General features: G+C 51.7%; 1 protein-coding gene across 4 annotated transcripts in view; it reads left to right on the top strand.

Moving 5' to 3' along the window:
* The window catches only part of LOC8034700 (inactive histone-lysine N-methyltransferase 2E), a 38,116-nt gene extending 13,499 nt beyond the window's left edge, over nucleotides 1-24,617 (top strand). Inside the window, exons 6-26 of one of the 4 annotated variants that reach the window (XM_040499693.2) lie at nucleotides 611-750; nucleotides 1,500-1,729; nucleotides 2,548-2,598; nucleotides 2,705-2,755; nucleotides 3,092-3,244; nucleotides 4,391-4,578; nucleotides 5,221-5,451; nucleotides 5,632-5,706; nucleotides 6,111-6,255; nucleotides 7,055-7,318; nucleotides 8,140-8,270; nucleotides 9,197-9,458; nucleotides 10,251-10,478; nucleotides 11,224-11,359; nucleotides 11,429-11,592; nucleotides 12,088-12,369; nucleotides 17,078-17,269; nucleotides 21,610-21,748; nucleotides 22,267-22,380; nucleotides 22,861-22,934; nucleotides 23,130-24,617. In XM_040499693.2, coding sequence (XP_040355627.2) covers nucleotides 611-750; nucleotides 1,500-1,729; nucleotides 2,548-2,598; nucleotides 2,705-2,755; nucleotides 3,092-3,244; nucleotides 4,391-4,578; nucleotides 5,221-5,451; nucleotides 5,632-5,706; nucleotides 6,111-6,255; nucleotides 7,055-7,318; nucleotides 8,140-8,270; nucleotides 9,197-9,458; nucleotides 10,251-10,478; nucleotides 11,224-11,359; nucleotides 11,429-11,592; nucleotides 12,088-12,369; nucleotides 17,078-17,269; nucleotides 21,610-21,748; nucleotides 22,267-22,380; nucleotides 22,861-22,934; nucleotides 23,130-23,219 — 3,340 coding nt within the window. In that variant the 3' untranslated portion in view covers nucleotides 23,220-24,617. Of the gene's footprint in view, nucleotides 1-610; nucleotides 751-1,499; nucleotides 1,730-2,547; nucleotides 2,599-2,704; nucleotides 2,756-3,091; nucleotides 3,245-4,390; nucleotides 4,579-5,220; nucleotides 5,452-5,631; nucleotides 5,707-6,110; nucleotides 6,256-7,054; nucleotides 7,319-8,139; nucleotides 8,271-9,196; nucleotides 9,459-10,250; nucleotides 10,479-11,223; nucleotides 11,593-12,087; nucleotides 12,370-17,077; nucleotides 17,318-21,609; nucleotides 21,749-22,266; nucleotides 22,381-22,860; nucleotides 22,935-23,129 lie in introns of all 4 variants that reach the window. The other 3 variants (XM_029977356.3, XM_029977355.4, XM_029977354.3) reach the window with 3 other exon arrangements.
* The last annotated feature ends 867 nt before the right edge of the window (nucleotides 24,618-25,484 follow it).

The raw sequence follows: 25,484 nt of genomic DNA, 5'->3' as shown, positions 1-25,484 counted from the left end.
ATTCTACTTCCTGCTGCATTCGCATTCATTCACGTCTCGTCCTGGGCCAGTGACGCGTTTAGCCGTAACACGGAAACATTTTTTGGGACACTTTCCAGACCCGCAAATTGTTTCTAACTATGAGACTGTCTCGAAAACAAAGCTGGTCTTTTCTCGAAGCTCGTAGGTGGCACTCACTGCGTGCCAGTTGGCAGTCTTGCACATTACACCTCGCACTGCAGCATTGCCAACATGGCCATCTACGAACCTGCTAGATTTTTTTATTAATTTATTAACGCCGCAGACACACCCTAGCTCAAGCGGGAGTGTACGTCGGAAAGAGAAAAACATTAGGAACTGCAATACAGCGAGGCGCAAAAACAATATATCGCGTAGAAGAGGTGAAGTTCATTAGTTAAACTTGTTTGCGCAAGGGCATGACTCTCAAATACGCAGTGAATGAATCGACGTCTACTATCGACAGTAATTTCAGTAACTGGATTACTGCGAGAGAGTTGTCTAGTTATCCATTCTGTCGCTTCTTACTGCCGAGCGTTGGAGCGAATTCTGCCTTTTTATTGTTGCGGGGTGGAGGAGGAGGAACACCCACCGGCCCGTTGCGTTTGCGCAGGGTGTGGCAGCACGTGGACTGCATGGGCCTGGACCGCAGTCGCATTCCCGAGACGTACCTGTGCGAGCGGTGCCACCCTCGCAGGGTGGACCGCCACCGGGCCCGCACCCTGCAGACGCGCAAGAAGCAGCAGATGAGCCGTGAGTCTGCTTCCACCTCTCTTTCGTTTGCTGCACGAGCCCCCCTGCAAGTTTGCACCCGGGGGCAGAGTCTTTAAAGATCCCGTATTTGGATTGGAGGGCCACGACGCCGCGTAACATGAGGCAACGGGCGTAGAATGCATAGTCCGTTTGTGTCAACTTGTTTCCGTCTGTTTGGACCTATTGCGTCTGTATTGCCCATTAGGCTTTCGGGGTAATCCGTCGGAGAATGTGAAGTCAAGGCATGACTCATTCTACGTCAATCAGTTTTACGCAAAATATTGAGGCATTGTTGTTTTTTTTTTACTCTTGCGCTTCTTTACTCTTGTTCCTAGGCACCGATTTGTAGCGGCTGAAATGACGCCTTTCGAAGCCTCTTCAGTCTTGCTGGGGCTAGAGCATTGGCCTAATGAGTGGGAGTTTGTTGATTTGATTCGCCCCAAGAGACAAAGCGACTTCTTTTTGCAAAGAAACCTGGCCACGTTACGGTGTTTTACGTTGCAGCCTCTTGGGACGCTCGTAGACTCGAGGCTCGTTCACATACTATTTGATCTCACAAATATTGCGAAACCTTTGGACTAGTGAAATGCAATTCCAGGGCCACTTTGTAGGCGGCTGCAAGTCGGGAGTGTGCCTTTAAAAGCCAGCCCAAGGACACTGTGTTAAGACCAGCTTCCTTCAACGACTGTTTCACGCTACGGGCAATGGGATTTGCACACTGACCTGGGGGTTCGCACGTCCCCCCGCAGGGGCCCCGAGCCGGGTGGAGTCGACTTCGGACGAGAGCGGGGGCGGTGCGGCGGGGGCTCTCCCGGGGGACGAGAACAGAGGGGGGGACCACGGGGGCGCCCCCCACCCCAAGGGAGCCCACCCCAGGGTGCGGCGCAAGCGGCGCCGCTCGGAGGGCAAGGAGCCCGCGGGCAGGCAGCTGGACCCCGCAACGGGGGACACGGCAGCCACCAAGAGGCTCAAGGCCAAGGTGGGCCCCCTTCCTCGCCTTTGGGGACTCTGGGTTCTCTTGGAACCGACGTCTTTTAACGCGGAACGTGTTTAGGGGGGAAATCGACGGAGGGATGTGCGCGGCAACACCGGGTATCGTAACTCCCCTTTCCGTTTTGTCGTTCACACGGACGACATGCCAGTGAGAAGAATTTTGGTGTCGGGAATCGAATTCAATGGTATTTTGACCTTCGGCACTGGAGCTTTTTACGGCAAAATATTTGTCAAAGAAAACAGATCAGCCGCTAGGCAGTCCTTGAAACTAAAGCAAAAGTGCAAGTGTGCTGGATTAGTGCTGACATGGTAACCCAGGAGAAGGGGGAAAACATCCGTCCCGTTTTTCCCTCTCTCCTTGGTTACCATGGTAGACAGTCACTGTACCGCCTGAGCGTTCTTTTAGGCCTCTGCTGCGGTGCTGACGTCCCTGTGCCACATCAAAAAGTTGCGGTATTTGCGTCACGTTGTGCATGTTCCAAGAAGAAATCGTCAGGATTTCTCCCTCGTGTGTGTGAATACAGCTTGAAAACTGGGGTCTCCGAGGAGGATGCGACACGACGGCATGAAAAAGCCCCATGGGAAACCGTCGCACACCTGCCAGATTTAGCATGTCTGTGTTTACGACATTGTCGGCATCATGGTCATCATGTGATGCATGATGCGACCTGGTGACCTTGCGAGACACCAACCACATTAGAGCGACAGATTTAGTGGTTTCACTAGACGTCGCGCCACGCTGCGTATGCGACTCTGGGCTCTGTCGACGAGTCTGACTGAGGTTATTTGTCCGCCTCCTCGCAGAAAATTATGAAGGAGAGGATCGAACGGAAAAAGGTCAAGTTAAAAAATATGGTAAGTGCCGAAACTGTGCCCTTCTTTTTTCTCGAGTCGCGCGGTAACGACTCAACCGTTTGCGTAAGAGAGTGCTTCCCGTTTTGACAAGCCGCTTCTCCCGCAGGTGAAGAAGCCCAAGACCCGGTTTCTGGGCCTCGCGCAAGTTCCTGCCAAGGTAAGCCCGTGTCACGGTGTCTCTGTCGCTGGATTTGCCTCCCGATTGGCCTCTTTGCTTTTTAACCGAAGCCCAGCGGGAGGACGCTTGGCCACAATCGGTCTTGTGTATAGAGCGGTAGCATTTAGAATGAACGAGCGTCGTGCACTGCCAGATGTTGCAAACCCCGGGGCTAAGGTCCTTTAGCTTATTGCAAGTTGCGACCTCCCAGTTGGCCGTAGCGCGAAGTGGTGGTTTGGCCGACACGGCTCGTCGCATGCGTCGCGGTAGGCCACGAGGCGAAGTTCGACAGATTCCTAAAGTTTGTTTTGGGGTTTATTCCGGCGGTGATGGCAGGAGGAGGAGGCAGCCCAGGACGCCTGGGGTCCGGGAGTGTCCCCCCCGGGGGGCGGGGCCTCCCCCGGGGACCGGTACGAGACTGCCCTCATCAACCAGTACACCCCGGAGGTGCAGCTCATGGCCGGCTCGCTCAAGCTCAACGGACAGCACGTGAGACCGCCCTTCCTCGCAGGGTTCGCCCGAAGGACCCTTTAAAGCTGCGGCCCACGCCGCTCGCACGTCGTGCAAAAGACTGCGTTTGCTGCAGACGGGACGACGGAGATATTTGCGGACACGTTTGGAGGATGTTCGAAGCACGTTTTGCTCTGTGGACGGTTTTCGTACGACCAGCGTGATAGGTCCGTCGTACGAGGAAGAGACGTGCCTCGGACTTCTTTTGTACGATGTGCGAGCGGTGGGATTGCGCGGTTCCCAGAAGGGACACACAGAAGTGGAGCGATACCTAGTGTGCTTACCGCGTGCTTGTTGCTCAATTTAATGAGGAGTAAATGGAAATGCGACGACGCCGAAGAAAGAATGGATCTCGTCTCACTGCACTTTCCCAAGAGCATGGTCAGCGTTCTATTGGCGTGTATCTCAGCTCAACTCATAGGGGTTAATCTAACGTTATTTATCGACTGTGGCCTCGGGAAGTGTTCAATGTCTACATTCGTATGGCGTGTAAATGATGCTTTTGATATAAAATTAAACCTATAGAGATGCCCAGCTGTTCCTAAGAACGGAGTATATAAATATTCTTGCCACGTAAAAATATTTTTTCTTCAGTCACGAATGATTAACGCTGCTCGTCAGGGCATCTCTGCCTAACGTAATAGCCAGTTTAAGCTTGAAATTTTTACTGCAGTGTGGAAAGCAACATATTTTGTTTCTCTTTAAATACACCCGGTGCTCGTGTGCACCGTCCCTCTTTGAAAGTGTGCTTTGCTCCTAAGCATGCACTTGCAATAGTTGTATTTTCGAAGCATTCATTGCGGCTGGTTAGCCCTGTAGAGTGTGCTTCTTATCGAGCACCGGTGCACTGCAAAGAAGCAACACGTGCAGGAGCGAGCTGCACGGGGGTTGCTTCTACGTAGTGCACCGGCGCTCGGTAAGAAACGCACTTAATAGGGCTAGCCAGCCGCGATCCAAACTTTGGAAAATATGAATATCAAGGTTCACCTTGAAGCGAATATTGAATTGCATAATATTCAGAACTATTGGAATATTCGCACAACCTAAATATATGTCTATTGCGAAAGACTACAATGACTGTCTCGACGACGGTGGTGACGAGGAAGCGGTGCTGGTTGCTCGCAGGAGGCCCTGACGTGCAAGGTGTCTACGGCCGGCGGGGACGCCCCCTGGCGGGTGGAGGCGTGCGGGGGAGGGCAGCGCCGCCTGGTGGCGACCCACGCCCTGGGGCCCCAGCAGCCCCTGCTCGAGGTGCGGGGAAAGTTCCTGTCGGCCTCCCAGTTCCGCCACCAGAACCCGGTGTTCCACAAGCGGTGAGGGTGCCTTCCTCCCCTCCCCCTTCTTCCCAGGATTCCACACGCTCAGTTTCGCTGGAGGAATCGTCTTCGATCGCACACCATTGCACCTGCGAAGAACTTGTCAAAAGCGATAGGAATTCTACCCGCGGCACCGCAATCAGCAAATCATAGATGCGTCCAATTCGAAACTTTTAATTTCTAGCAATTAAAAAAAGTGAATGAGAAACGGATGCAACCACTCCCTTTGACTTGGAAAGAACATTGAGTTTTAGATGCAGAAATGTAGTGCGGCCACTTAGTCTCGTTGAAGTCAATCAACTTGTCATTCGAGCCTGAAATCGCGACGTGCGTGCTCAGCCACCGTTCCTGGATCTTAAGGCCTGCTCAACTAAACCTCTGTGGGGATCAGTGAATGAACCTCAGCTTTAAACATTCTTAAGAAATGTCTTTTTTGTTGTTTTTTTGCTGCAAAGATAATTGACATTTTCTTTGGAACACAAAAGGATGCAAGTCGTGGCTGCAGGCCACGCGAGATGCCTCTTTCCTCACCCTCGCAGATAATTTTGTCAGAGCACAGGCTTTCTTTTTTAGCCCGTTAAGACTCAACCGGGAAGTGCAGAGACCGCCTGGCTACCCGGGGTGTGGGGCCACATGCAGGCTGTACCCCTTCGTGCTGTTCTACCAGCCGTGCGCGGAGGAGGAGACGGTGTGCGTGGACGCCCGGGAGTATGGCAACGAGGCCCGCTTTGTGCGCCGCTCCTGCTGCCCCAACGTGCAGGTGCAGCACGTGGTGCACAACGGCCTGCTCCACCTGTACCTGGTCTCCTCCAGGGACATTGCCCCGGGGCAGGAGCTCACCATCCCCTTCGACTTCGACTACCGTCAGTGGTGAGTGCCTCCATGAATGTCTCTTCACTTCCCTTTTATTAGAAGGTTACAGCTGAAAGTTTGAGGTTTCTGTGCTCGTGCACCGATTTTTCCGACCCGTTTTACAGCGGAAGGCTCACCCCTGCCATCTTATGTTTGGTATGACGCTTGTGTGCCTTGACTGGTTTTTTGTGGTTGCAGCATCCACAGCGTGAGCTGTGCGTGTGGCTCCGAGGACTGTAGAGTGGCCAGCAAGGGACGCAAGGCCGCTCCTCCGTGAGTGTTCCAACATCATTTTGAGATGGGTTTCGAGTGACCTACTATTTACCTAAAATATGCCTAAAAACTGCCTGCACATAAGAATTTATGCACAAAATGCACGTTAATATCATGATTCTGAAGTATAAAAGCTGGCTGCGTGTTAGAATTGGGGCTATACGTTCCAGTTCCATTACACTGTAGTGGAACTCCTAAAGTGGAATTGTTTTTGTTTCGACACGACTGTGGATGGCATGTGTGTCTTCCACATGACTCGTGCTATTGCTAAAGTTGCACTTCTTCACTTTTTGTTTGTTTATGCAGAACTTTGCAAGTTTAGTATTGCGTCCCAGGCAGGAGTGGACGCAGTCATGTACATGGACAATGAGATGCCAGAGTTGTAGAGGGTTAACGCTATGCAGGGCGGAGCGCAAGCGTCGTGGCCGCCGGGTGAGCACGAGCAGCTGCGGTCTGGTCGAGGAGGAACCGGCGCTGGCCAAGGAGGCGGCGCGACTGGCGCCGCACAACGACGACCAGCCGTCCCTGGGCGCCCTGGCCGAACCGCAGGTACCCGCCAAAGTTTCCTCGGCTTCTCTGGACACTGTCGGTAACGGAATGCGTGGCAGTGTACGCCTTTCACGTGCCTTAGACTCTCGTTTGCTTCCAATAAGTTTGTCGCTCTGCTAGGCAGAGGAGAGCCGGAATTGTCCAAACAATATTGTCAACTCGCAAAAGTGTTTGCGAAAAGATCTTGCCCAAATTAGCGACAACGAGTCACGAAAATAGTACTCTGTGCTGTCTGTCCGATTCTTTTGCAGGGTTGTCGTGACGTCAGAACGCCGAACTTTGATTGGCTGCGATTGAAAGATGGTGGGTAGGCCTCGAAGCAAGCTGCCTCGAGGTCTACCCGCCTCGGAGCCAATCGGAGCTCGACGTTCCTACGTCACCACAACCCCCGCAAGAGAAGCGGACGAACTTGCACGACTGCAATGTTTTTCGTGTCCAGCAGTTCTGAAGAATGAAGTGCTTCCTGTTGGAAGTTAACTTGGCATGCGGCATCTCGAAAACTGATATTGTGTTTTAAGCCCGGGTCTGTGTCTCAGAAATGGCGATGAATTTCATGAATACAAACTGGAAGCACAAATTAAAACTGGAGCTCGCTCTCTGATGCTCGTTGCCACTTTGGCCGACGCGTAATTTTTGTGTCGGGGGCGACCGAGCGATTCTGTCGGTTTCTCACTAAATCCCGGGAATTAGGTTATTGAAAGAGATGCCAAACAACCAGGGGAAGTTGGAAAGAATGTCGCTGCACCGGTTTGACGGGAGGCTCGCATCTGGGGCGTGCCCCCACCCTTTGGCGTCCCAGGAGTGCAGTCCGGCGATGGCGTCTCCCGCCTCGGACTCGGCCACGGGCCAGGAGGGCCACCAAGGGGTCCCCGAGGACCAGGAGAGCGAGGAGCAGAGCTCGGCGGAGCGGCGGCGCAAGATGACGCGGGAGGAGCGCAAGATCGACGCCATCATGCGTGCCTTTGAGAAGATGGAGCGGACGGAGAAGCGGCGCCGGCAGGCCCTGGAGCGCATGGCCCAGCAGCACCGGGGGGGCCCCAAGCACGAGCACCCGCCCTTGCCGGTGAGTGTTTCCGGCATGGAGGGTGTAGGTTCGGTGCCCGGGAACCCTGTCTCTAACCGGCGTGTCTACCACGTCCAAAAAGCGGTACACGTCGTGGCAGATGCCGGTTCTGCCACGGATTGCTCTCCGGCTTCACGGTCCACGGAAGCTCCGAGAGCGGGGACGTCGCGAGGACGCTTTTGCTCGCGCTTTTGACGCAAAATGTTCTTTGGCTAGCTGCTCGGCATTTCGTGGAGGCTGGCGAGTGCAGCCGTGAAGCACGACGCCGATTGGTTGACGGGGGAGGTCGCATGACCGGAGGGGTAGGCGAGGAGAAGCTCTAGTGGATGGACTGGCTTCGGAAGATGCCGGGTTTGTCGGCCCTGCACGCGTGAAAATCGGAGTATCGCTAAATGTTTGTGATGCTACGACGTTTCACATACGAAACATAATAGCCTAGCTATTTGTCATAATTTCTTTGCGCAAACTTCTACGACCAACCGCCAGGGTTGCGGAGACTAACTATTTAATGTGACCAAGCGAGTTCTACATTTACATCCACTTCTTAACTGAGATAAGATTGTTATATGAAAGCATTTGCGTGGGTCTAGAGATGGCTTTAAAGCTGTACTGTTTCGAGGGAAAAAACTGTTTTGAATACACCTAGCGAGGGACTAAACTGGACCGGTATTCGAAGGACAGTCTCTCCGGTGTGTTAGAACGTAAATGGAACACGTTTACTGCGTCGGCTGCCTCCGTCCTTGTTTCTGTGCGCGTGGGTGTGCCGTATTGTGGGGGGACGCCGGACAGCGCCCGTTTACGAGCCACCGCTCCCCTCCCAGGACAAGCTGGAGGACGAACGTTCCAACGACTCCTCCCTGCCTGCCGCGCCGCCCGAGGAACTCAAGCCCGAGCCCCACCCTGAGGGCGGCACAGAGGACAGAGCGGTCTCTCTGCACAGGGCCAGAAAGGGGTGAGTGCTTTTTCTCTTCGCCAGAACTCCACCGCTTGCCTTTTAGCGCTCCTCGACACGCGCGACTTGCAGCAGTCTCGCAGCCTCCAACGTTCACACGGTCGGCGAATCACTTCTGAGAGAATCTCGGGAGCCGTCGTCGATTCCACCTTTTCAGTCTCGGCATAGGTTTCCGTTTTCGTTGTCGCGCAGTCACACAGTTGTCGCGTTTGCTGTCACTAGATTCAGGCTCGGCTACAACGGCCTGGATCGCTCGGAAGCATAATTGGGGTCGTTACGTCAACATGCACTCGCTCTAGCTTGCCTTTCAGGCCCAAGGTGAGAGTGATTTACTTCTAGGTAAAATCTGTTTTCAGGTGCTCCGGTTTATAAGGAAACAATGAATAGTTTTTCCGGTATTGATTGCAGCCTCCGTAGAGACCTCCATGGCAGCTACTGCGGACGTGTCGGTTGCATTTTCTGCGGAACAAAGTTCCGGACGCGAACAAACGCTACACTTCTGACGCATGGTCAATAAGCTCGGCCGCTCGGCGACCGGGCCGAGAGATCGGTCCGCAAACAGCTTCTGGAAACCGGTTGTTTTTCGACTGTGTCTGTCGCCTGGCAACCGAGAGGCTTTCGTACGACTGCAACAACCCGCAGGTCTAAATGCACTTCTAAGGATCTTGCCACACTATTTTTTTTTGCTCAAAAATCTTTTGAGAATGTTATAAAAGATAACATTTGATCTCGCAAATATCGCAACAGCCTCGCTCTAGTGAAGTGCAGTTGCAGGGCCAGCTCATAGATGGTGGCAGAGTGTCCTCTCGTCGCAGGAGAACTCTGTCCTAAGCAAAGGCTAGCGTGTGGAAGGCCTTTAGACTCCTTCTTTGGGCCAACATTTGAAAGCCTGCCTTTGGGGGACAACGCCCCTCCTGGCCTCGCAGAAAGCGGCGGCGCAGCACGGTCTCCCGGCGTCGCAGCCGTACGGTCAGCGGGGGCTCGGAGCTTCTGGGGTCTCCGCCGGAGTGCGAGGCCTCGCTCGAGGCTCCGCCCCCTTCGGCGATGCACTGCCCGTTGTCCCCTCCCTGCCACCGGGAGGAGGAGCCAGTGACTGCGGAGGTGCCTGCCACGCCCCCCCAGGGGGCCGCCCTGTCGCCCGGACCGTCGCCCACGGGGAAGGCCTTTGCCCTGCCCAAGTCAAAGAGGGTGAGTGGGTCCTTCTGGATGTGGACTCAGATTACTCCCTTTCGAGCCATCGTCTCCGTACGCGTCTCAGCCGGACCTTGCTTCTTGCAGTAGCTTTTTGTTCTTCTTGTCCACTAGCTCGATTTCCTTCTTGTCCCCAGGCTTTGATCTCTTGCTGGGTCTCTAAGGGCTAAAGTGGCTGGCTGTAGAGCTTCTGCACGTGGCTTCTGCCGACTCGAATGGCGTAACTCCTGGTGTGCGAGAGAACATCGTTTCGCGCTTGCCACGACGATTCAAAAATGCCAATTTCCGAGGCAGAAGATCCTCACCTTGGGGGAGGAGGAAACAGGCAACGGTGGACAGGGTAGGAAGGAGAGGAGGAAGCGCGGGAAAAGTGGAAACCGCGAACTGGTCGTCAGTTTTTAAGACGATGGAATACAGAATACATTGGCACATTGGTGCACTGGTGTCTTCTATCGGTAGCTCTGGAACGCATCTCGTCTGCGAATACATTTTCTAATTTTTTGTGAGTTATTTCATTGTGGGCCTGTAGTAATTCCAATAACATTATAAGCAACCATTTCTTATAGACTGCAAAGATTTGATATTGCAAATTCACTGATGGGAAGTCTTCCAGGGCTATCGACCGCTTGTGTCAGTGTGTTCTCTCGACGTAACCAGTTGCAACACTACGTTGATCCTATTTTGAAGCGCAAATGTCCGAGCCAGCCTTGTAGGTGCCACGACTCCCAGTCTGTCTTCTCTAGATGGCGATTAGGCTGTGGAGTCAACTTTCTGCACCCGTGCGCCCAGTTCTTGATGCAGGGCTGGCTGCACGAAAAGGCCTGCGGAGACGTGGCCGAGGGTGGGCCCGGCCACCCCGGGGCGGCGCCCCCTCCCACCACCCCAGTGGAGGAGGCACCCTGCTACGTGCGGTGCACGCGGGACCCCGCTCCGTCGGCGGTGGGCATCTCGGCTGCCCACCTCCGGCGCAACAGCTGCTCCACCTCGGCACCCACCTCCGGCGGCTCCGCGAAAAAGGTGGGTTGCGACCGAGATTGCCGGCTCCGGAATTGTTCGAAGAACGAAGCTGACAAGAGTGACGAGCTAAATGGGGTATTCGCACGAGAGAGGAATTTGCCATTTCGTCACGTGATGCTCACGTCGCGACGACGAAGGCACGGTGGAAATGCCTGGACGGTACAAACACTCCGCGTCGGAGGCGAGGAGACACGCCTCGTCGACTGATGGCGCGCATCTCCGTCCGGGGGTGTCTTCCTCGTGCGAAGGCCACGTAAGGGAAGAACCACAAAGAAAGAGTAAATGCTTAAAAGATGGAACAATGCAAGCTGTTGACAAAAGTTCTTGCGTTAATCTTTGTTTTACATTCTGTCGTTCCACAACTTTAACCAGCATGCTTCCCAGTTCATAAAGCGAACATTTTCAAGTTTTTCTATCTCGAGAAGCCTCAGTGTTGCAGGCGATTCTTGGCTAGAGTGTCCTTGATGTCGACAGCTGCTCTTGCGCTGCTTAAACGTGCAGACTCTTGCATCTGTAGGCTCGTAGTTTGGCGTACTGGCACGCAGTAGTCGACATCAAAAATGCTACGTTGACTAGGCCACGCCAGTCAGAAATTGTGAAGGGAACACGTCCTATTCACGCCGGCGCAGTGAGGGCTAAACATGGCCGGTCGTGTCGCTCACATTATGGGACGTCGCCGTGCCGCGTCGGAAGTAAAGTCGAGCCTTTATGTGCACGATTTGGGAGCGGAGCCTTCCCCCCCCAGCGGTGGCTGCGGCAGGCCATGTTCGAGTCGAGCGAGGAGGTGACGGAGGACGGGGGCCTGGAAGGGGCGTGCCCCGGCAGCCCGCCCGCGGCCGGAGAGGACAGCTGCCAGTCGGTCTCGCCTCCCCCCGCCGGAGGTGGGTGCTGCCGGGACGTCCCGCGCTGGGACGAGCCCTGGGGCCCCTTGCGAGGAGGGCTTGACGCAGACCTGGTGACCCCCCTGAAGAAGCGGAGGCTGGTGCGGGAGTCCCGGGAATCCCTGGACTCCATGACGGGGGGCCTGTCCCCGGCGACGGGGGAGGCGGCCGCCACCCTGCTTTCGTTCCAGGCGCCCTGCCTGGCGGCCCCCTTTGCGGCCCCCTTCCACCGGGTGAGTTCCCCGGGTGCCAGAGCTCCGTAGCGTGCATTACGTGGCAGTTTGGGGGAACAGAGGCGGTCGCCTAAGGTGTCGCAAACGAAACCTCTTTGACGAAGACGGTGTTTTTGCCGTTAGCAGGTTCGTTGTGCGGTGTCTGTCGTGAACAGTTGTCGATGTGAGGCAGTTTGTTTCGTGCAGCTAGCAAGAGGGTAGTTGTGCAGTTTTACTAACTCTCTACCGACGCAATAGGCCATTAGGACGTTACGTCATCCAAAACGAAAGTTTCTCTCCTGTTTGACGGCACCAAACGTTTTTTTGTCTCCGATCAGAATGTACCCATCTTCTAGGTTTTTGGCAAAAACTAACTAGAACCTCGTGCTTTGGATCATTAATCATACCTCTGTCCAAGGATGCGGCCATATTTCGCCTCTGGATGGTGGGGGAATCCTCGCCACGGAGGGATGAACGGCGTCTGCCTGCGGTGCCATGAATGGGTGTCTCGCGCAGGTGGAGGTCCCCCCGGAACAGAGCCCCCCGGGGCCCCCCCCTGAAGAAGAGGAGGACCCCCCGACCCCCCTGGACGACGAGGAGAGCCTGGTGGACTGCGATGAGTCGACGACGGAGGAGGCGGCGGTGCCGGAGGGGCCCCGGCTGCTGCCCCCGATCCCAGTGTCCCTGCCGGACCCTCTGGTGATGATGGCCTCCCACCAGGTGCCACCCCTGGACACCACGGCAGCTTTGCCGCCACCAGCTGCCACCGAGGTGGTCTTCAGCCACAGGATGGAGGAGGTGGGTGGCCGTTTCCGTCCCGGCACCCTGCGAGTGTCTTGGCGCGTGTTGAGGCCGGTTGAACTGCTCGTGATTGCTTACGGCAAGAGGACACGCTGGCATGCCGGCGTCACCCAGGAACTACCGTATTTGCACAAATAGAGCACGACCATGAATATAATGCGAGAACAAATTTGGGTGCCCTCAAGAAGGGAAAGTTTTATTACGATTAAGGGGAGATACGGCTCCTTGAAACAAAAAAATGACAAAAAAATCACATTTTTGAAATTATGTTTTTTAATATCTACAGATATTTTCGCATCTTTTCTCAAAATATTATCGCAAAATACGCCCTATTTATTTCGGGGTATTGATTTGAAGTATCTAAACGGAGATGCTTTCTCCGAAAAAAGCAAAAAAAAAGGTACAATTTGACCGCCGGTAGCTCGAGAACAACGCGATAGAAGGGGGACATCTTGGTCTCATTTGAAAGCTCCGCTCCCGCTCTTTCTTCTCCCGCCATTCACAATGCTACACGGCGATTGGCCGCCGAGAACGAAGCACAAATAAAAAACTTAGTCTTGCCACGTGGTTGGCTGTTTTGGATCACGTGTGCAAATGGCGCTTTCTCATTGGCCGTTAGGGTTACGAAGCGTCTGCTCGTTGTTTCCGATCCGCCATCTTGTTTGATTCTCGTGCGCGTCTCTGATCATGCCGATCACAACAACTCCACGGAAAAAGTTTCATACGGCCCACAAGTTCGGAAAAAAAACGAAAAAAGGGCCCGAGGAAGCTAATCCACGGCGCAGTTTAACTTCCCGCGAGCCTGAACGTCGACAACGAGGTGCGGGAGCCCGAACACGAAGATGTCGCATCGACGGCGCCGTCGACATCCGTGACTTCAAGCGAGCGAGTGCGGCTCGACACGGTGATGCTCCGCGCTTCTGAGATCGACGAGAAAGAAAAAAAAGCCGAGGAAAAACTCTAAAGAACTTTCGTCGACGTCCACTACGACGCGGAAAGCTGCCCTGATGGCCGGCGTCTCGGGCACCGATCAAGAAGCTCCCGAGAGTGCAGAGAGTTTCATCGTCGTAAGCCTCGACGTCGTGAACTCGCTTCTTCAACTCGCGAAGTGTAAAGCTTGTTGCGGCGATGTCGAACTCATAAAATGCGGTCGCGAGTATGGACTTGCAGTAAAACTCAAGCGATGTTGCAAGATCTGCGGGGATGCCGCATCCAAGTGGAGTTCGCCGCGGGTAGCAGTAAAAATCCGTCCGTGGACGTTTTTTGCTGTTTTCTCGAAATGAACTTTTTGCGCAGTTTGCTATTTTCCGGAAGCCGTATCTCAGGCTGTACACAACCGATCTTCCTAATTCTTTTTTTCTTTGGTAGGTGTATAAGTGGGGTATCCAATAAGGGGTCTAATTGCATCAACCTAGGCATCAGTATTTTTTGTCAGCACTTCCAACATAGATTGTAAAAATTGATTTATAAACTGAAAATTTCGAAATGCCGCAAAAATGTTATAAATAGTCATGGAGCCTTCATTTATACCTTATTGGATTCTGTAGACCTTCTAGTTTACAGAGATATATTTCTTTTTGAGTTTTGTCTTCATAATTTTTTGGAATCTCGCCCATAAAATGTTAAAATAAAATAGTTAATTTTATCAATACTAACCAAGCTATTTTAAGGGGGAACACTGGTCTTGGAGCTTTTTTTCTTATTTTATGACTTAAGTTAATGAAACTGCACAAGCTTATTCAGCTTTTTGTGCGAATTTCATATATCTGGTCATTTTCTCAGTCGGTAGCATTGTATTCAAAATAATTAAAATTTGCCTGCCTTTGTTTGGAAAAACGATAGAAAAAAAACTGCTCAACAAAATATTCTTTATAACACATGGCTAGATACTACGAAGTGCAGAGAATACAATGTTAGAAGCACTTTTGAGATAAACTCGTTATTAGAGATTTTATCACACATTGAAGTTCAGTGCTCAATGCATGGCTAACAAGTAATATGGCAAAAATTCAAATAGAAATTTTTCTAGACTTATATTAAAAAATCTGCTCTCAACATAGTATGCTTCACACATTCAGCTATACATTTCAGGAACGGTTATATTTCTATCTGCTCTAGATGCTGAGATATCCCTCCTGTAAATTTTCAACGAGTCCAAAAATTGTGTTTTGTGAAAACAATGTTTTAGAGTCAACTTCAAAGCACATACAGCCCGTATAGATATTATAAGTTGATTTATAGCTCAAATATTCATTCACGAAATTATAAGCCTGGTAGATTCAGAAGAACAACAGCCATCACCATTTTCAAAAGCATGCAGTTTTAGGAAGTTTTTGGCTCCAAAGACCCATGTCCCCCCTTAAAACAAAGTACATATTTGTCATCAGAATGGGAAGATGATTATGCTCTATAAATTTCATTTGATTTGGACCATAAATAAAAAAAAAAGCTCAAGAAGCAGTGTTTCCCCTTAAATTGCAAACCGAGGCCGCATAAATTTACTGCCCTCGAGGGCATAGTGGCAGTGAAAAGGCAATGGAAATAGAAGAAATATCAGTTTATGTTTTGATTGCACTCATCCCCCTCACTGCTCAGGCCCTTCCGTTTGCAATCCACTTGGCGAATTTGCAGATATGCAGCAGCATGGCACAGTTAGCGTGAGCTCCTCGGCAGCCCGCGAGCAAAGCAAGGCACGAAGCAGAAGCAGCAATACACAAACACGGGGGTGGAAGAGCTGTGCCATTTGCACCATTTTGCGCCAGACGCATTTGTCTGCGCCATTTTGTGGAAACGGCGCCACAGCCAATACCTCGCGCCATTGTGCTCCAAATTGCACAACGTGCACCGAAAAGATTCTATTTTGTCGTGGTTTTGGTTTTTATCGCCTCAATTGGCAACAATGAGCATGTTTAGCTTGGTCGGCCTTGCAGTTTTTTGTTCCGTTTATTCTCCCTGTGTATCCCGAGTCGGAAACGCGCAAAAAAACTCTGGAGTCGGATTCCAAGCGCTACATCACCTGCGACTGGGTTCTTATTCTTCAACCATAAGCGGTTAAGCAAGTCTGTCGAGGTGAGGTCGAGTCATTAAGCGTCAGATTGCCTAAGGCTCTGCGGCCCGAATCTTGGGACGTCAGCCAGTTGAACATTCCTGCAAGATAAATCGTGATTTGACTGAACTAAAACGCTGTCCGATCCGAAGCCTTGTCGGCGAGCAGCTCTCACGCGAGCAGTAGATCTGCTCGGCGTACTTTAATCTTGCTCTGGCTCATCGCTTCGAATACAATAACTCCGTTAATCGGGGTCTGCTGCTTCGATATTGAGTTGTACAATAGGATAAACTCAAAATTGGTTGCCCTGTCCCTCCGAGCAACTGCTCGTCCGTTGCTTACGCACGTCACGCGGTTCGCATTTTGAGCAGCTGAAAGCCACTGAGAAAATATCAAGGACACTATCTTCAGAAACATGTGGTACTTGCTTTTTGGTTCTCACTAAGGTCAAGTTTTCGCATCTGTTACACTGTTACCCTATCTACCTTGGTTCCTAACCGCTCATGTTCACCTGTGTTGCTAAGCACAATTGAAATTGTTCCCGTGCTCGTCTAAAACACAAGCTGAAGTGCAATGAAAACTGATTTGAGCTGCTCCTATCCTGCTCCCAACCTGCTCCAAAACAGCTGTTTCAGCTGCTCCTGTGGCTGCTCCCAAATACATTTCATGAGTTCCACCCCTGCAAACACCAGACCACTCTGGAGCAGAAACTAAAAAATGTGCAGGCAGAAAAAAAGACTGCTGGACCCGACACACGATCACACTCATTATTGTTCTGTTTCCTCCGCGTAAACAAACACTTTTGTTGAACAATTGCCTAAACACGGTGGGTGTTCTTGGCTTGGCTTGTGTTGACCTGTGGTAGCTTCGAGTAGCTGATGTGCCAACGGGTCCAATTCCGTATCTACCCCGAGCGTAGCTGTCACTGACAAGGCGAGAACAACGGGGAAGAGCTTGAGCTGTTCAGGCTCCGAGCTTTTAACCTTCGACCACACCGTAATGTCTCGCTCACCGAAAGTGTGTGCGTGCGTAGCCAAAGCACGACGGAAGAGCGCGTGCTAGAGGCTGGGCGTCGGAAAGATGCGTCCTGTTGTTCTCACTGCGAGCGATTCAAGATGGGATTGGAGCCACTGCATATGGCTGCTTTTGCTGCCTGAGTAGCGGTACGCTCTTTTCCACGTTGCCTCTTGCCGCGATTGGTCACGTGTGTTACCGTAGCAAAGAACCAAGCTGGCTCAATTTCCATGGCGACCGACGGAGCCAAACTTTGCTGACAATTGCCGAAGTGGCTTTGGGATGTTTCGGAGCGCTGCCCGAAACATCCCAAACCTGTCGTCTGCTTCTTCCACTTCTCGAATAGCGCGAACTTCAAGTTGTCGGTGCTCACCCCCGCGTGCATCGAAGAGCGAGGCACCTGCAACTTGAGACATGCTCGAGCCGCTATGCCGACCACACTTTTGCGTGGCTTTTACCCACTTCTACCGCGTTTTAGCGAACGAGTGGAGAAATCAGATGAGCCACATCAATCAAACTTTTCGGAGCAGAGCTGCTAGCAGCTCTGCTCCGAAAATGGTGATCACTATTGGCGCTTTTGAGTGTCACCGCTCTGGCAGCTTAAGCATGCAGTGGCTCTCAAAGCAACGGGTCTGGCGTGCCCAGGTGCCGGAAAGGCCCCCCGAGGCGGCGCGGGTGGCGACCGCAGACGCGCCTTGGAGCGGGCTGCGGACAGACGCGGTGGACGTGTCGGACTGCTCGACTGCCTCGTCGTCCTCATCGTCCCTGTGCGCGCTGCCGCCCTCTTCGCCCGGCTCCCGGCCCCTGGCGTCGTCCGGAGGCATGCTCAAGCGCAAGGTGGGCATGCCACCCTCTCTGCGCGCAGGGACACGGCCGGTCATGAAGGTACTCAAATATTGGCTGGTTGGATGAGCATTGACTTATTTATTCCTCCCTCAAGGTGCAAGCATTATAGAGGGGCAAGTGGGCGTGCGTATATTGAAACGGAATGAAATGCCCGGGAAAGCGTCAATTGGTTAGATGACGAGGCAATCTAAGGTGCTTTTAAGAAGAATGCGGTGTGCGAATTAATACTATGGAAGGGATATTTATCTTTATTTGTTTATTTATTTATTTCAAATGCCCCCAGGGCCACGGGTGCATTGCAAAAGGGAGTGGGTTACAGGTATATCGAACAAAAACAATGAAGCTACAACAAATTCATGCAAATAATTTGCTGCGAATAACGTACTAAAATTGCGACATTGTTAAGGCAGTTTCAAAGGTGGCGCCATCAGGCAGTTACCACAGACACTGCAAAGAGGCTTTGTGAAAGCGTGGTTTGGGGTGTGAATGAACTGTGAAACTTTGTAGTTTTACGCAACTTTAGGCCTATCTTGTGTTGATGATCGAAATGCTGTGATATGTGGGACGAAGACGGAACTGGCAGTAACTCATAACTGGTGTTTTAATGCACTTGCAAGGCAAGAGAAGGAAGAAGTGAAAATTGTGATCAAAAGAAGAAAGTGATGAAAGAGGAAGAAAGGAGAATCACTCTTTCCACCTCTTCCTTCTCCTCTCTTGAAAGTGCATTAAAATGCCTGTTTAATGTTAGCGGTAGTCCCGTCTTCGCGTTCTTATTCCTGTCTGTCATTTGCCCTATTTATTGTTCATAGTGATTCAGGTAGATTGTGGTCAGAATGACATTGATGCAAGAAGTTAAAAGGGCACTGACACATGAAAATAATTTTTTCTTTTTTTTTTTTATTATCGGAGAAGATTGAAAACGATGCCGGGACATTACCCTCAAAATTCGAAACTTGGGAATTCAGTATTTGTTAAGCAAAAAAACAATTTCCAAATGCCGAATTTGAAGTTCCCACGCGATACGCGCCGGTGCGTTGACGTCAAATATTGCGGAGTCCTGAGAGTCCACTTTCTTTCACGACTTCCTGCTGTTGCCACCACGACCCAAAGCGAGGAGGAAAGGAGCGGGATGTATGGGCGCCGGCGGACCGAGAAAAGCCGGTCTTATTCCATGCGAGGTGTGCCGCCTGCCGAGGCGGCATATTTTCCGAGGGAGCATACAATTCCAGAAGGCAACATCACACCGAACTCCGATTTTTTGTATTTCAGAAAGAAAAGCCTAAGTGCATTTTCAATTGCTTTAAGAAACATGTTTTACGGTTGCCGTTATTAAATGTTATAGAAATGTCGCCTACAAAGCTTCTAAATTTTATGATTCTTGACGTCACGAATCAAAAGAAGCGAAGAGCGGGAGAGGAGGGCACCAAAAATAAGAAGGCGCGCAAGAAAATATTTTTTGCTATGCGTTTTTTTTTTTGTGTGTGTGTCTATGACTACAATTTGCATTGTTTTAGACAATAAAAAAAAAAAAAAAATGACCCTTGGGGTGTCAGTGCCCCTTTAAAGCAGAAAAATCGCAAAACATTTTCGAAAACCGCTTTTTTTGGGGTTGTATATTCCATAAACTACCTCTTCTGTAATTATTTGCACCTAATTCATTGAAAAAATATGTTTAAAAAATACTCGCGAGGTCTAGGCTGCTTCCAAATTGCACTCAAGCCGCAACATCGAGCCAAACTTAAAGCAGTTGCCGCTCCCGTTCAACTTGGAGGCTGCTAGCTTGTGTGCGTGCGTGTCGATGTCCACGGGGTTTTTGCCGCACGAGAATGAAAATTGCAAGCAGAATTGCACCATATGAAACAAGGTCAAAGCTGAAAATGTGTGTGCAACTTTTAACTGCCATTTTCTCAAAGTCGATTTTTTCAATGACATTGGCACTTGTCCCAGCGTTTATTTTGTGCATTATAAATTTTTAATTTAAGTTTAAAAAGTTGTAATGCACAAAATAACTTTGATGGATGAGGATATGACGAACATACCGTATTTACTCGATTCTAAGCTGGCATCGATTCTAGGCCGACCCCGCAAAAACGACAGGACCGAAAAAAAAAAAATTCTCGATTCTAGGCCGACCAAAAAGTATAGGAAAAACACCATAAATTAAACACAGAACAGAATTTATCTGCAATGTACAGCACTATTTCGGTCACGAATCCGACGGCATGCTCACGTTTAATGTCCGCATTTTTCCTGACCATTCGTCGTCCTCACTCGTATCTTTGTCACTGTCCACTTCCCACAATGCGTGGTCATCCGTACCGTCCAGGGCATTCGAGATGCAACACTTTCGGAACGACTTTACTATCAGTTCCGCCGGGATGTCGTCCCATGCGGCCGCGATCCAGCTCGTGGTGCCTTCCCTTCCGCGGTCCTGAGAACGCCATTCTTGTTGCCGCACATGCAAAGAGCTGACCACGCTGCTTTCTCCAGCGACGCACATTTCTTTCGTCCACGCCGAAGTCACGCTCGGCTTGCAGGTTGGACGAGTGTTCAGCAGCCAAGACAACTTTCCCCTTAAAAGCCGCGGAGTAGTGGCATCAACTGGTCGATGCCATAGCGTCGAGTAGAGACGAACGTTCCGTGCGTTCCGTGGTACACAGCGTATCTTCCCGAAGCGATGTAGACAAGATGGCATCCCGCGGTCATGGCGGAGCCGGATCCTTGTATCTAGGCCGACCCCCGAGTTTCGGATTTAATTTTTTTGGAAAAACTATCGGCCTAGATTCGAGTAAATACGGTAACATTCAATGTTGCACTAAAATATTTTTGAAAATTATTAAATAAAAAGGGCTTTGTCATGCCCTGGAATGCCTGTCCAGGAATAGTTACAACAAATTTCACATTCCCACTATTATTTGCAAATTCTAAAAAAAAGAAAAAAAAAAATCCAGAATTAGTAGGCACAGTTTTAGGTGAATTAGCAGTTATTTTTATACGTGTCCTATGAATGTACCCTGAATCTTTCATGCATATAGCTCTAAAAATAATCACAAGCTGGTTCACCGCTCACGTAATGTCATTAGGTGGAAAGGACTCTCACTTTTACCGTGTGGCAAAAGTACAGTTGAACCTCGATGTAACGAAGTCGGTAAAATTCGCAATTTACTTCGTTACATTGAAATTTCGCTAAATCGAAATTTGGCTTTAGCATGCGAAAAAAAATTCCGAAACATTTTACGGGTATGAAAACTCACCGAAAACGACATTTATTTAGGGGCGAAGTAGTCCGCGAGTTTTGCTTGCGCCTTGTCCGACAGTAGCAGCGGCGTCATACGGCGTTCGAGCGCCCAGAGCGCTTGCACGGCATCCTGCTGCCCATGCGACGCCGTGTACCTCCTCAGTACGTCCATTGCGTCGAGCACTTCCCGAGTGCTCGTGATCTCGGCAGTTTCTTCAGGATGGCGTCCAAAACGTTTGCTTTCTCATCCAAAGAAAGAACTTTACGTTTCCTTATGGCAGCAAGCACGTAAGTGAACCGCCCGGTTAAAAAATGAAGCTGTTTAGTTTAGGCAGTTTAGGCGGTGCCAATGTTTCCAACCTACACAGCACTCTTCACCGCACAGTTTACTTGCCCCCTTGCCACCCTTGCGCCCACAGTGATGCTTGCGCCGCTTGCGCCCACGCTCGCAAGACGATAATCGGTCTTTTCGGTCTTCTCCTAGATGGCACTGCCCGTGCGGTCGCGCCATCACGTCGCTCCCCCGCTGAAGTTGGCTCCCGCGCTACCCGCGGTGCAGTGGAGTGGACTATGGTTATCAGTGAATGTCAGTGGTGATGCTGGTATGCCGTGTTAACTTTTTGCTCGGCATTTTCTGGCCAGCCTCGCGGAATCCGCTTTGCCGCATGCCTCGCCGGCGCTACCGGCGCCGCATCCTCGGGCAGCCTAGGAACGTTGGAAGGCCTGTCCCCGTGAAGTAACCTATCAAGCGCTCGCGTTTGCGCGTAATTTTTTTTTTTTTAACCACAATTTTTTTGCGAAGTTGTTTTTTAGAGTTGATTTATTTATTGCCTTCTATGGCAATGGCACTTCGTTATAGACTTAGACTTCGTTATATAGAGACTAAAAATACATGGGGTCTATGGGCAAGAAATTATGAAAAATAAAATACTTCGTTAAATCGAAGATTTCGTTACATTGAAGTTCGTTATATCGAGGTTCGACTGTATTAGATGCCAAAGAACTGTGTATTTTGTTTGTTTCGACGAACGTCGCTTTGGGATGTGGTAAGAGGGGGAAGGTCGTGCTAGCGGTGACCACGTGGGTTGTCCAGGTGAGCCTGTCGGAGTACCGGATGCGGATGCGGGAGACAGGCAAGGCGGCCGGCGTGGCCTCCTGCAAGAGCCCCCTGGGACCCCCGGGCCCCCCGGTGCAGGACCGCCAGGGCACGCCCCTCTGCTCCCCTGCCAAGGGTAGGCTCCTCTGGATTGGTGAATGGGTGGAATGCACCCTTTGCAACTAGTGTGCGTAGATGTGGGAGTGTTTACAACTGCCCCACGGGGGTCATAGGTTTATGGATTGCATCTGCGATACATGCTGGGAGAAAGAAACAAAAGCGCCGATCATTTACAAGCAACGCGTGCATGCACCTCGGTTTTTGCAACCTTCCTCCCCTTCAGAATGTGAAAAGACGGGTGACGGGACCACAGTGGGAGGTACATTTAAAAGGCTTAGGTTAGTGTCACGCTTTACCGACCAAGTTGCCTCTGCATACATGGCTTGTACCGACGTTGTATTGGTTGCCACGATGGTAGCCTAGCCGCCGATCGCGCGCCTTGGGCTGCGTACACTTTGCAACTTTGTTTATCTCTGCAAGAACGGGTAGAAATGATGGTCATTAACGGGACGACGTGGCGTGCAAGCCATGTGTAGTGACGGAGGTTTACCCTGCCTGGAGGCCAAACGACGAAGGCCCTCTCGTGGCGCGCAGGTGAAGAAGAGGACGACCCCTGGGGCCAGCCCCGGCGGGAGCGACTGAGCCAGCGGCTGCGGCGGGAGTTCGGCCTGGACGACGACTCGGACTCGGAGAGGAACCCCCACGCCGGTGAGCACTCGGGACGCAACACCCGCGGGTGGTCGATCGAGGGCTGCGGATTGCTGCGGTTTGTTATCATCATCAATCAGATTGTAATTTTCTTACACTATGTAGGCATGCAGTTATGCAGTAATAATGAGTTTTATGTCTTTAAATGGCTTTGAATAACAATCGGTTTCAAACTAGAAAATGAAATCCTCTGTTCGATGGTGATCGTCACCAGCTACGTTCAATTTACCTACACCTCCTGCACCGGTGCAGAAAAGTGTAGGACAATGCACTTGCGGTATGTCTATTCAGATGCGACCGTAAGGACACTGCCTTACACTTTTCTGCCCCAGTGCAGGAGGTGTAGGTAAATTGAACGCAGCTACCACCACCACCGAAGGGGAATTACGTGAAAATATTGCGTCCCAGAGCACGGCGTCTGTCCCTCTGTGCTACAATGTGCCCCCGTCGCCTCAACCTGTCTTGGCTCTCTGCTTGCAGACGGTGCCCCCACACTGCCACCTTCGGCGGCAGGCTACCAGCCGCCCCTGGTGCCCCACCTCGGCACCCTCCAGGTGGGTGGCCCTCTCCACCGCATCTTTTGGCTTTCTCTGCCTCGTAATTTTCTGCAGCCTAATGCGCTTGCAGTTTAGACAATATTGCGACGATCCTCTTTCCCAGTTTCTCCCGCTACTTTCCGTTGTTTGGGTTTCATATTTGTTAGAGCGTCGGAGGAGTAGTATTCCAGCGGCTCTGTTTCCCCCTTGCAGCCCCCGGGAACTCCCAGGGGCACCCCAGGTGCCGCCGGAGGAACCACTCCTCCGCAAGGACGGCCCCCCCAGGGCTACTTCCACAGCTAGGCCCCTCCTCCCGTGCCACAGCCCCGTCAGTGACTGGCCCCCGTGGCCTTGGGTGCACGACCGTGTTTGCGAGGGGTGCCCTCGGAGGAGTGTGGACCGCCCCGGGTGGAACCGTTTGTATATAAGCAATGGACGTACCCAGTTGACACCCCATCTTCATTGGAGCCCCCAGAGGCTCCCTCGACCCCGTGCTCACCTCGGATTCGACGGACATTACGTGTGGCGAGTGTGTACGGACAAGCCGCCTGCGTCGGTTGCTCGGGTCTGACCCGATACCGGATCGCTTGGCCGTACAAGTCGGACCCGGTACATTAGTGCGTGGCCGGGCCCATCGTGCTGGCTTTGCATCGGCCCTGTTGATATGTATGTATGCAGCGGAGTTTCCGCAGGTTCCTGGGTAGCCCCCTACCCTCTACCCTTTTTTTCCCGGTTCCCCGGGACCGGTTTTCATCCCCCTGGTTGTTCAAGGTCACCCGTCATCGGCGACGTCGGGAATCCCTCTCTGCATCTGGGGGTCCCGCTCCGTTCCGAAGGGAAGAGCGGGGTGCTCCCTCCCACCCATCGTGTACATAGCTATACATAGCGTAACCGTATCGCATGTTAGCCCGCATTCTCATTTGTGTTTCGGTGTCGCGTAACACGCCGCGCCCTTTGGCGGTTCCTGTACATAGTGTACATAGAGGGGTCGGCCCTCTTGCCGCGCAGCGAGGCCCAGTGAAGAGGGGAGGGGGGGTGTAACAAAGAGGCCACGCCCGACTACCGTCCTCCCATTTCCTCACGACTTGTACATACCGGAAGGTCGTTATCTTTTAAGCCGTGAATCGTTAATCGCATTGTTTCACGGTCCATTTTACGCGTCGCTACATTGCCCGCTTGGCTTCAATCGGCGTCCTGGGACTCCTCGCTCAGAGACGTCGGGCCGAGAGCAGGCCGACGTGGGCTTCGTTGGCCCGTTGCTTGGGGACGGCGGGCCCCACTTCACCGCTGCTCCTCGAGGCCATTTGGTTTTTAAACTCCCTGTCCCTCATTGGAGAAGACGACAAAACGCAAAACCGTGTGATAACTTATTTTGTAGCCTAGAGAGTGTCTCCTGCCGCGTCTTGCTCAGGTGGCTGGCAGCTCCTCATTTGCTTCCGGCTGGGGTGGTTCCAAGTTTGACGGAGTCGCAGAGGGGCGCAGACGCGTGCTGCCCCATTCTTCTGCGCTGGTTGCTGAGAATCGTGCATGGTCTCGGTTGGGCTTCGCACAACCGGGCTGGTGTGTCGGGTAACGGGTCAGCTCGCGAGGTGTCGTTTGTGGAGGGCTCTGGGGAGGCGAGCGGCTCCCTGTGCAAGACCTGCTGCGTGTCATGTTGTGTGTGCTCTCCAAAGCTGTAAATAAAGGAGGCTACTTTCTTCACTCACTCTCGGCAGTGCGTTCCTAGAGGCTGGCACGGACCGGTGGGTCAGGCTCTGGGTGCCCGTAGCGGCCACCGCTGCATTTGTGCGACTTAAGTTTGAACTTCAAGGGGCGGTGCAACAATTTCTGTACTTCGTGCAGATACCACCTAAAACAAATCCCCGACGTTTATGACCTATGAAACACGCGTTCGTTTCTCCTACCACGCAATACACGTCGCAGAAAGAATGAAAAAAAATTAACAGCGTTTACCCCCTCGACTCGTAGCCAGAATGTGATCTGGAGCCGATTTATATGCCGCCAATGTTGATCATAGCCACGCGCCGAGGTTGGCAAAGCACTGGACACTCCCTGAGCTCCCAGACATTGTTAGGGTTCGGCTATTGTCGTCATTGCAACAATTGGACACGGGCCACTACCCGGATGCTTCTCGAGCTACTGATCATCACGAGCCCAAATGGAGTGCTTGCGTAATGCTCAGGTCAAATCTATGAGCCACATTCAAATACCCTCGCTGGGGGATACTGCGATCCCCACGCTACATCATTGTGTTTTGTGGAGGAGAAATTAAAAGAGAACTCTCTTTTATTCTTGAAGTTACACGCAACAAACAGGTTTCTTCGTCAATGCCGTTGCGTGCGAGTATTTTGAGTCCCACTAGTGCCAGTAAACTTGTATAAAGTGAAAAACATTCAGATTAAATATCGTTGCATTTCCCTTTTAAAACTTGTTCACCCACTTGCGACGGTTTAGGACCATTGAGGGGGTGAACTGGGCCAGTTGGCTGACGTTACACATAATGGGGAAAACACTGACTACGAGAAAGAACATGCACGACCGAACAATGCTGTACTCTCGACTGAAGAA

Source organism: Ixodes scapularis, unplaced genomic scaffold (genome assembly GCF_016920785.2).
Source record: "Ixodes scapularis isolate PalLabHiFi unplaced genomic scaffold, ASM1692078v2 PGA_scaffold8__174_contigs__length_109621045, whole genome shotgun sequence".
Classification (NCBI taxonomy): domain Eukaryota; kingdom Metazoa; phylum Arthropoda; class Arachnida; order Ixodida; family Ixodidae; genus Ixodes; species Ixodes scapularis.
The sequence above is the reverse complement of the archived record's forward strand: the minus strand, read 5'-3'. Positions and strand labels throughout refer to the sequence as shown.